At 30.6% G+C, this 11,088-nt stretch overlaps 2 protein-coding genes across 2 annotated transcripts; one reads left to right on the forward strand and one right to left on the reverse strand.

Annotated features, from left to right (window-relative positions):
• Positions 1–5,249: 5,249 nt before the first annotated feature.
• Positions 5,250–6,512, reverse strand: LOC140183253 (uncharacterized). Its single transcript, XM_072231282.1, has 2 exons — positions 6,281–6,512; positions 5,250–6,187 (listed from the first exon to the last, which is right to left on the reverse strand). Exons 1-2 carry the CDS (start codon positions 6,510–6,512, stop codon positions 5,250–5,252), a joined length of 1,170 nt encoding a protein of 389 aa, XP_072087383.1.
• A 1,237-nt stretch (positions 6,513–7,749) lies between these two features.
• Positions 7,750–10,269, forward strand: LOC140183254 (zinc finger BED domain-containing protein RICESLEEPER 2-like). Its single transcript, XM_072231283.1, has 3 exons — positions 7,750–7,770; positions 7,878–10,101; positions 10,211–10,269. Exons 1-3 carry the CDS (start codon positions 7,750–7,752, stop codon positions 10,267–10,269), a joined length of 2,304 nt encoding a protein of 767 aa, XP_072087384.1.
• The last annotated feature ends 819 nt before the right edge of the window (positions 10,270–11,088 follow it).

Raw genomic sequence — 11,088 nt, forward strand, 5'->3', positions numbered from 1 at the left:
AATTAGAGTAAGAAGAGATAATTAATAATCATTAATTTTGTATATTTTAAAAATTAAAATTTAAATAATCATCAATTAATAACAATTAATGAGTATAGAATGCAGTTTAAAAATATTTGTTGGCTATACCCGTGTTGATTCCCTAGTGAAATTGTAAAAATAATGAGTCATATGATGGAAATCTGGAAAACTAACTAAAAAATTGAAAAGTAAGACATGCATGCTTTGGAACAAGTAAATAACACTGCACAAAAAAAATAATTGACCGACAATCCCAAAAAAAAAATTAAGTATGTGTAATTTAAAGAGCATGAATAATAGAAACCTTATTTCGTTCTTTTTCAATTTTTTTGTCTAAATTAAGTGTGGAATTTAAATATTATGTTTGAAATCAAGCATAGAAAGACCCTCTTTATTTAATAGGTTTATTGGATTAAGAAAATGATATGATTTCTCGGTATTGATACCACATGTGATTATCACTTCAAAAATGATTTCTAATGCAAGTTTTAATTTTAAAAGAGTTTAGTTACCGTACAGGTCAAAAGTAAAACCTAAAAAATATTTCATTAAAATTATAGAACTCAAGCATTATGTATGAAATTTAGGCATTCAAAAAATTTTATTTAAATTTTTATCATTTATAAATTAGAAAATAGAAATAGAAAAAAAAAGGGACTCATTATAAAATTTAGGTACATAACAAAGAATCTTATTTTATTCTTTTTCACTTATTTGTCTAAATTTAATGTTTTTCATATTAGGAACCTTATTTTTTTATTTATGATTTGGAGAATTTTTTTATTAGTTTTGGATGATTTTTTTAATGTTTTTTTCTTTAGAGTTTGGATGATTCTTTTTTTTTGGGTTTTGTATTTTTTTTCTTAGGATTTAGATGATTCTTTATCTTATATTTTATTATTTTTATTTTTTTTAGAATTTGAACGTTTTTTTTAAGAGAAATTAGGATTTGCTTGATAAATAGTAAAAAGTAAATTAGAATAAGAAGATGTAATTAATAATCATTAATTTTGTATCTTTTAAAAATTAAAATTTAAATAATCATCAATTAATGACAATTAATGAGTATAAAATGCAGTTTAAAAATGTTTATTGGCTATATCCGTATTGGTTTCCTAGCGAAATTGTAAAAATAATGAGTCATATGATGGGAATCTGGGAACTAACTAAAAAATTGAAAAGCGAGACATCCATGCTTTGGAACAAGTAAATAACACTGCACAAGAAAAATAATTGACCGACAATTCAAAAAAAAAAAAAATTAAGCGTGTGTAATTTAAAAAGCATGAATACTAGAAACCTTGTTTTGTTCTTTTTCAATTTTTTGGTCTAAATTAAGTGTGAAATTTAAAAATTATGTTTAAAATCTAGCATAGAAAGATCTTCTTTATTTATTAGGTTTATTGGATTAAGAAAATGATATAGTTTTTCGTTACTGATACCACATGTGATTATCACTTCAAAAATGATTTGTAATGCAAGTTTTAATTTTAAAAGAGTTTAATTACCGTACAGGTTAAAAGTAAAACCTAAAAAATATTTCATTAAAATTATAGAACTCAAGAATTATGTATGAAATTTAAGCACATTCAAAAAATCTTATTTAGATTTTTATCATTTATAAATTAAAAAATAGAAATAGAAAAAAAGTGAGACTCATTATAAAATTTAGGCACATAACAAGAAATCTTATTTTATTCTTTTTCAATTATTTGTCTAAATTAAATATTTTTCAGAAATTGTACCTAAAATCTATGCGCATATTTGGAACCTTATTTTGTTCTTTTTTAATTTTTTGGTCTAATTAAAGTGTAACATTTAAAAATTATATTTAAAATCTAGCGCATAGAAAGATCCTCTTTATTTAATAGGTTTAGTAGGTTAAGAAAATGATATAGTTTCTGTTACTTATACCACATGTCAGTATCACTTTAAAAATAATTTCCAATGCAAGTTTTAATTTTAAATGAGTTTAGTTACTGTACAGGTCAAAAGTGAAATGTAAAAAATATTTCATTAAAATTATGGAACTCAAGAATTATGTATGAAATTTAGGCACATTCAAAAAAATTTATTTTGATTTTTATCATTTATAAATTAAAAAGTAGAAATACAAAAAAAGTGGGACTCTTTATAAAATTTAGACACATAACAAGGAATCTTATTTTATTCTTTTTTAATTATTTGTCGAAATTAAATGTTTTCAAAAAATTGTGCCTGAAATCTATGCGCATATTAGGAACCTTATTTTGTTCTTTTTCAAATTTTTTGTCAAAGTTAAATGTGAAATTTAGAAATTATGTCTAAAATCTAGCGTATGAAAAAACTCTCTTTATTTAATAGGTTTAATGAATTTTAAAAATGATATAGTTTTTTGTTACTGATGCCACATATCAGTATCACTTTAAAAATAATTTCTAATACAAGTTTTAATTTTAAATGAGTTTAGTTAATTTACAAGTCAAAAGTGATACCTAAAAAACATTTCCTTAAAATTATAGAACTTAAGGAATTATATATAAAATTTTGGCACATTAAATCTTATTTTGATTTTTATCATTTATTATTTAAAAGATAGAAATAGAAAAAAAAGTAAAACTCAGTATAAAATTTGGACACATAACAAGGAAACGTTATTTTATTCTTTTTCAATTGTTTGTCTAAATTAAATATTTTTTAGAAATTGTGCATAAAATCTATGTGCATATTAGGAATCTTATTTTGTTTTTTTTTATAATTTTTTTTGTCTAAATTAAATGTAAAATTTAAAAATTATGTCTAAAATTTAATGCATAAAAAGACCCTTTTGTTTAATAGGTTTAATGGATTAAAAAAATGATATGATTTCTCGTTCCTGATATCACATGTCAGTATCACTTCAAAATGATTTTTACTACAAGTTTTAATTTTAAATGAGTTTAGTTACTGTATAAATAAAAAATGATGCCTGAAAAACTTTTCATTAAAATTATGGAACTCAAAAATTATGTATAAAATTTAGGCACATTCAAAGAATTTTATTTTGATTTTTATCATTTATTACTTAAAAGGTAAAAAAAAAAAAAAATGGAACTCAATATAAAATTTAGGCACGTAATAAGGCACCTTATTTTGTTCTTTTTTAATTTTTTTGTTTAAATTAAATCTTTTCCAGAAATTATGCGTGAAATGTATGCACATACTAGGAACTTTATTTTGTTCTTTTTCGAAGTTATTTTTGTCTAAATTAAATGTGAAATTTAGAAATTATGCATGTAATCTAGCGCATAGAAAGACTTTCTTTATTTAATAGGTTTAATGAATTAAGAAAATGATATAGTTTTTTGTTACTGATACCACATATCAGTATTAGTTCAAAAATGATTTTTAACGTAAATTTTAATTTTAAATGAGTTAGTTACTAATTAAAAGTGATACTTAAAAAATATTTCATTAATATTATGAAAATCAAGAATTATGTATGAAATTTAGTTACATTCCAAGAATCTTATTTTAATTTTTATTATTTATTACTTAAAGATAGAAATAGAAAAAAAGTGAAACTCAAAATAAAATTTAGGTACATAACAAGGAATATATTTTTTTAATTTTTGTCTAAATTAAATGTTTTCAAAAATTGTGTCTGAAATCTATGGGCATACTAAGAACCTAATTTTGTTCTTTTTGAATTTTTTTTATCTAAATTAAATGTGAAATTTAGAAATTATGTCTAAAATCTAGCGCATAAAAAGACCCCTTTATTTAATAGGTTTAATGGATTAAGAAAAGATTTAATTACTCTATTGGTCCTTATAGTTTTGTGAAATTTCAATTAGGTTCCTATACTTTTTTTCCTTTTAATTGGGTCCCTGTACCAATTTTTTAATTACTGCTAAGAGTGACCTAATTTAAAAAAAAAATTGGTTCCGAGATCCAAATAAAAGAAAAAAAAAAGTGTAGGAACCCAAATAAAAAAAAAAAGTTAGTGTAAGGACTCAATTAAAAGAAAAAAAAAATAAGGACCTAATTAAAAATTTCACGAAATTATAGGGACCGACAGAGTAATTAAAACTTAAAAAAATGATATGGTTTCTTGCTACAGACTCATACCACGTATCCGTAACACTTTAAAAATGATTTCTAATGTAAGTTTTAATTTTAAATTAATTTAGTTACTGTATAGGTAAAAAATGATACCTAAAAAATATTTTATTAAAATTTATAGAACTCAAAAATTATGTATGAAATTTAGACTTATTCATAGAATCTTATTTTGATTTTTATCATCTATTACTTAAAAGATAAAAATAAAAAAAAAGTGAGACTCAATATAAAATTTAGGTAGAGGAACTTTATTTTATTCTTTTTTATTTTTTTGTCTAAATTAAATGTTTTTTCATAAATTATGCATAAAATCAAATACGTGTAAAGCGAACTTTATTTTGTTTTTTTTATATGTTATTTTTTATTAGAGATATCCGCTTTTATCTGTGAATAAGAAGAACATCGTAGCTATAGTTTCCTCTAACTTCCAAAAAAATAGGAATTCTCTTTCCACTATGATCCGTTTCTTTAAGATTGTTCTCAGAAAAAACCTTGATGATGAATATCTGGTGAGAATTTTCTTCCCTTCACCCTTCCTATTCTCTTTTTTTTCTCTTACCAGCATAGTATCAAAGAAACAGTATCATACTGCAACTCACGCAACAGCATCAAGTTGCTAAATTGAGAGACTAAAGAGTTATTAGGAATTGGCATGCCAGCATAATTTCTCAATTATTTTCCATTACTCTGCAATAGTTTCTCAATCTCCAACAAACAAAATGTTTGCAACTCGTCCTGACTCATCGTTAGATCTACGTTTAACGATAATTAATAAATATTAGCACGATAATATCATTTCTGCATTGTCTGTGTCCGTGTGTGCCTGCTTGTCATATAATAAATTCATCATGAACAAAATTCTTACCGGGATATTGCAGCTCATGCCTTCTGCGATAAAGAATATCATCAAACAAATAAGTCCAAGTTTGTTCCCAAACTGACAGAGGCCTTCCCATGGAACCAGATAGCAACAAGATCACAAAAAGCCTCCTTAGCTGTACAGCGGATGCTACCTCGGCGACTTCCTTAATAGCAGAAACATACTCCTTATCATCTATCAAGAATCCCATGGCAGAACATGCCTCCTGAAATGTATCATAAGTAACACCATTCACGGTTCTTATACTTTGAAAACTGGTACAACATCACTGCACGTTCAAAAGCATCCGCATATAGAAAAGTTCACCAGATGAAGGATGAGCAAAACTCAATCTTCCAATTGAGAATCCCCTCTGTTTCGGCTTCCACTCCCTACTGTTCGAACAATAGACAAATTTGCCTGGATATTCAACATATGTTAAAGACCGCCCATCCGGGAACCGCCTGTTGGCCATCATCCAACCCGTAAACATCGTCAGCAAATCTTTGTTGCGCAAATAAACATGAGTAGTGATATCAGCATCATCGAATACAACATGTTGTTGGTTCGGCAAGTGAAAAGTCAACCTCTGTACTGACGGCCATCTATGATGAATATCATAAGCAAAAATTCTCCACATGGATTCAGACGGTGATAAATAACGACAATCGTAATACTGCTTGATCTCATCAACCACCTGAGAAGATTCACTAACATGATATGTTTCTCCAACAGTTGCAGTCACCCGATCCGGATCCTTATTGATATACTTAAAAAGATACTTGATGACGTTTGACTTGTTACAGAACTCAAGATTTATGTGAGCTTGATATTTCATTAGCAGCAGTGGATTATAAGGCACAACAAATTTGTTGTCAATATCAACGTCGTTGATCTTCACTGTCACACCCATATTACGACATCTATATATCGGATAGCCATCTTCATCAAATCTCATTTGGTCAACGAATCTTTTCGGATAAAATTTTGAGCACTTACCATCTTTCATGCAAGGAGAACTCGGTCTAAGTCGACCACAGGGACCATAGATCATGTACTTGGTGACGACATTATAAAGAGCTGGAAATTTGAGGGGATTGGGTAGCTCGGCACAGATGAACTCATCAACAATTTCAAAACTTTGTAAGTTGCTTTCCCCGTTAAGCCATAGTAACATGTGTGCATGTGGTAGACCTCTTTTTTGAAACTCAATAGTATACATACCTAAAAAATATAAAAACATCATTAAGAAGCCAGACAACTACATGTCCGAGGACAACAGACAAAAATTGAAATGCCAAGCGAGAAATAACATACTTGCACTAAGTGGACCAAAAAACACACCTTCCTTGAGATCGCTTAGAAGGCATTTCAACTTAGCATGAAAGACACGACAAGAGATATCAGGACGATCAGCGATGGGAATTCGCTCTCGCTCTGTGAATCGCTGAAATTCAGGCCAATTTGGATTACATGTAATAGTAAGGAATAAATCTGGATAGCCAAAATGTTTACAGATTTCCATCACATCCTGACAATGATTAAACATATAACGTCTACCACCAGTGAAAGAAGAAGGCAAGATGACTCGTGTCTAGGGGTGTTCAGATCCAAACCAGTCCAAAAAAAACCGCGAAACCGGACCGATCCAAACCGAAAACTGAATTAAACCGCTCTATTTTGGATATTTTTTGGATTTTGGATCGGTTTTATTGCGGTTCGGTTCGGTTTGCGGTTCCACTCTACATAACCGAACCGAACCGAACCGCATATATTACAAATAATAATAATAATAATAATAATAATAATAATAATACCTACCGTATCACTAGCACACTAGTGCAGTAGTGCAGCGCCGATTCCCATTTGAAACCCTAAACTAAAGAAAGAAAGTAAGAAACCCTTTCTGCTCAGTGCTCTCTCTCGCTCCTTAGTCCTTAGTCTTCGTTCTTCATCCTTAGTTCCTTACACAACATCACAACATCACTCACTCTCACTATCACAGATTCACAGCATCACTCACTCTCAGTCACTCCCACTGATACACGCCGCGTCGTCCGTCGCTCTTCTTTTGAGTAATGCCCTTCGTCGCCTCCTCTTCTCAGTGACGCCGCTGGCGGCTCCTCTCCGCGGTGACGCCGCTGCCGCCTTCTCCCCTCGGTGGCGCCACTGCTGCTCTTCTTCAAGGTATATTTTTACTTAGTTTTATTTATTTTGTTTTGTTCTGTTGTTTTAGGATTTTGTTTAAATTTAATTTTTACTTGTTAATCTGTGTTAAACTATGTTAAATTGTTCATTGTTGAAGGTAGATTTTTACTTGCTTTTATTTAGTTTGTTTTGTTCTGTTATTTTAAGATTTTGTTTAATTTTAAATTTTACTTGTTAATCTGTGTTAAACTGTTCAAGCCTCAAGGTATATTTTTACTTGGTTTTGTTTATTTTGTTTTGTTCTGTTGTTTTAAGATTTTGTTTAATTTTATTTTTTACTTGTTAATCTGTGTTAAACTGTTCATTGTTGAAGGTAGATTTTTACTTGCTTTTGTTTATTTTGTTTTGTTCTGTTGTTTTAAGATTTTGTTTAATTTTAATTTTTACTTGTTAATCTGTGTTAAACTGTTCAAGATATATTTTTACTTGTTAAACTGTGCTTTAATTTTTATTTGTTAAACTTTGTATTAAATTAAGTATTTTGTTCTTGTTGATTGAAATTGAATTCTATTTTTTTTTACCTTCTGCAGATTTTATATTTGTTCCAGTGATTTTAGCTTTCAATTCGAAGGTCAACAATGTCAGCTTCATATCCTGAGGTAATTTTTTATTGTGTAATGTGTATGTTGGTAACAACTCAATATGTTAATTAATTGAGGAAAATATTAAAATAACATAAACTGATTAATTATCTTTGTTATCACAGGATGTTCAAAGTAGCGAGCCAGGATTTACCAGTGCTACTCCATCCACTTTTGAATCAGTCAGATCTTCTGGACAGTTAGAGTTAATGCCGCCTCCACAGCAGCAATCGCAGCCACAAACTCAGACGCAGACGCAGCCACCATCGCTGCCGCCATTGCCGCCGCACAGTGATCAGAACAATGAAGGAACTAGATCTAAGAGGAGGAGAGGCAAAGCAAATGTTGCTAATGAGTCATCTAATCCTGGCCAGTCTGAGGAACAAGGTACAGGTAACACTAAAAAACCTGTTAGACCTAGATCTTGGACTTGGGAGCATTTTAAAAAAGATGATAGTGGTCCCAAACCTAGGGCTATATGTAAGTGGTGTGGAGCATCTTATGCGGCTGATTCACATAAAAATGGTACTAGCAATCTTAAAAGTCACTTGTTGAGTCAGTGTAGAAAATTTCCAAAAGATTCACTTGATCCCACTCAAAAAACACTTGTTATGCAGCAACTTAAAAAAGAAGAAGGAAATGGGCTGGGTAATTGTTTGACTTCTGTATCATTTGATCCTGATTTATGTAGACAAGCTCTTGCTAGAATGATAATCATAGATGAGTTGCCTTTTAGATTTGTTGAAGGGGAGGGATTTCGTTATTTCATGAGTGTTTTACAGCCGAAACTCCATATTCCGGGCAGAATTTCAGTTGCTAGGGATTGTTGGAACTTGTTCATGAATGAAAAACATAAGTTGAAGAGTGTCTTTGTAAACTCAAATCAAAGTGTGTGTTTGACCACTGATTGTTGGACTTCTGTACAAAATCTAAACTATCTTTGCCTCACTGCACATTTTATTGATCAAGATTGGAAGTTGCAAAAGAGAATTCTTAACTTTTGTCTCATCAAGAATCATAAAGGTGAAACAATTGGTAGGAAGATAGAAAAATGTCTTTTGAATTGGGGAATAAGTAGAGTCTTTAGCATCACAGTTGATAATGCTAGTTCAAATGATGTTGCCATTTGTTACTTGAAAGGTAGAATGGAAGATTGGAATTCACATCCTTTAAAAGGTGAACATTTGCATGTTAGGTGTTGTGCTCATATCTTGAACTTGGTGGTGAATGATGGTTTGAAGGATATGCATTCTTCAATTAGTAAAATTAGAAATGCTGTTAGATATGTCCGTGCTTCTCCTAGTCGTATGGATAGGTTTAAAAGTTGCATTAAAGAGGCTAGGATCCAAGACTGCTCTTGTGTGCAATTAGATGTCCCCACTAGGTGGAATTCCACTTACATAATGCTTGATAGTGCTTTAAAATTCCAAAAGGCCTTCAAGAGATTAAGTGAGAGGGATGCTGAGTTTGTAATGATGCAAGGGGGCATTCCAAAGAATGAAGATTGGGATAATGCAAGATGCTTTGTGAGGTTTTTGAAGATTTTTTCTGATGTAACCAAAAAAGTCTCGGGTTCTACATTTGTGACTTCTTCTTCATATTTTCATCACTTTTGTTCAATTCTTAGTTCTTTGAAGACTTGGGCTGATAGTAATGACATACTACTTAAGGGTATGGCTACAAAAATGAAGGCTAAGCATGATAAATATTGGGGTAACTTGAGGAACATGAATATGATGATTTTTGTTGCTGTGGTACTTGACCCTAGATACAAGATTAAGTTTGTTGAGTGGAGTTTTCAAAGGTTGTTTGAGAAGGAGGATGCTGATTTCTTATGTGGTAAGGTGAAGGAAGTATTCAGTGACTTGTTTAACAACTATAGAGTTGCTCTCAATAGTGATCAAGCACACCAATCTGCACAACACAGCCAAGATGTGGATATGGATGATAGTGCCTTTGATGATGTTCGCTTTGCGGCAGCATTTGAAAATGATGTACAAGCAAGTGAGAGTGTCAACACAAATGAAGTGGATTTATATCTCATGGAGTCCTTGGAGAAACCAGTTGATCCAAGTAGTTTTGATATTTTAACTTGGTGGAAAGTGAGCTCTAACAATTACAAATATCCTGTTTTAAGTCAAATTGCGAGGGATATTCTAGCTATGCCAGTGTCAACGGTTGCTTCTGAATCCGCCTTTAGCACTGGAGGTAGAGTGCTTAATCAATATAGGAGTTCTCTTACTCCAAAAACTGTTGAAGCTTTGATTTGTGCACAAAATTGGTTTCGAGCCAATTCATTGCCAATTGACCTTGAGGAGTCTTTTGAAGAATTTGAAAAACTTGAGAAAGGTAATGTTCTTTAATATTATGTTTTATTTTATCTTCACATAGTGATTAACTTTACTATTTGATAATATGTTTAACTTACTAATATTTATTTTATTACATTTTATTGTAGAACTTGAACCAATTCCTCAACTAATAGATGAAGAAGGCTCTGGTGATGAATCTGATTAGTGATCAGTGTTTCAGCTTTCAGTTTGGAGTTTTTTATGTTATGTTTTTATTAAGACTTTTCTATATTATTTAATTTTGTGTTGTTGAGACTTGTTTAGTTATTTTGATGTTGAAGAATTATTATTTTATCAAGACTTGTTGAATATGTTGGATTGTTGGACAATTGGACATGTTAGTTTATAATGTTTTATGGAATTTTTGTTTTATTATTCCGTTGAATTGTGTTTTATTATTATAATGGATTATTGGACAGGTTATATAACTTTATAAATTAAGTTATTATTTTGTATTTAAAAAACCGCGGATTCAAACCGATCCAAACCGCTTGTAATCGGATCGGATCGGATCGGATTTTCAAAAAATGTTCATCCAATCCAAACCGCACCGCACATAAATTAAGTGTTCGGATCGGATGACTTTTTCCTTCAAAACCGAACCAAACCGCACCGCGAACACCCCTACTCGTGTCCCAATTGAAGAAGCTTCGTCATCACCACGACGCATAGCCTCTTCTATTCCTTGAAGCACTTCTCCTCTAATTGCACTTTGCTTCATTCTAATCTCATACAACCTCTGGGACTCAATCATGGTGAAACAGTCAACAACAAATTGTTGAAATAATCGCCTACACTTGTGAATAATTCCATCTTCTTGCTCCCTAATCTGCAGACGAAAACATATGAATTCCCTGAGAGAAACCCTTGTTCTCCTTCCAGGGACATATCCCTCCTGTTGACCTCGATAAGGAATATTCAACTGGTAACCATCCTCGCCATATGGAAACAACAACGGATACTGTAAAGGCCAATACAGAGCATG

Source organism: Arachis hypogaea, chromosome 20, assembly GCF_003086295.3.
Source record: "Arachis hypogaea cultivar Tifrunner chromosome 20, arahy.Tifrunner.gnm2.J5K5, whole genome shotgun sequence".
Lineage (NCBI taxonomy): Eukaryota > Viridiplantae > Streptophyta > Magnoliopsida > Fabales > Fabaceae > Arachis > Arachis hypogaea.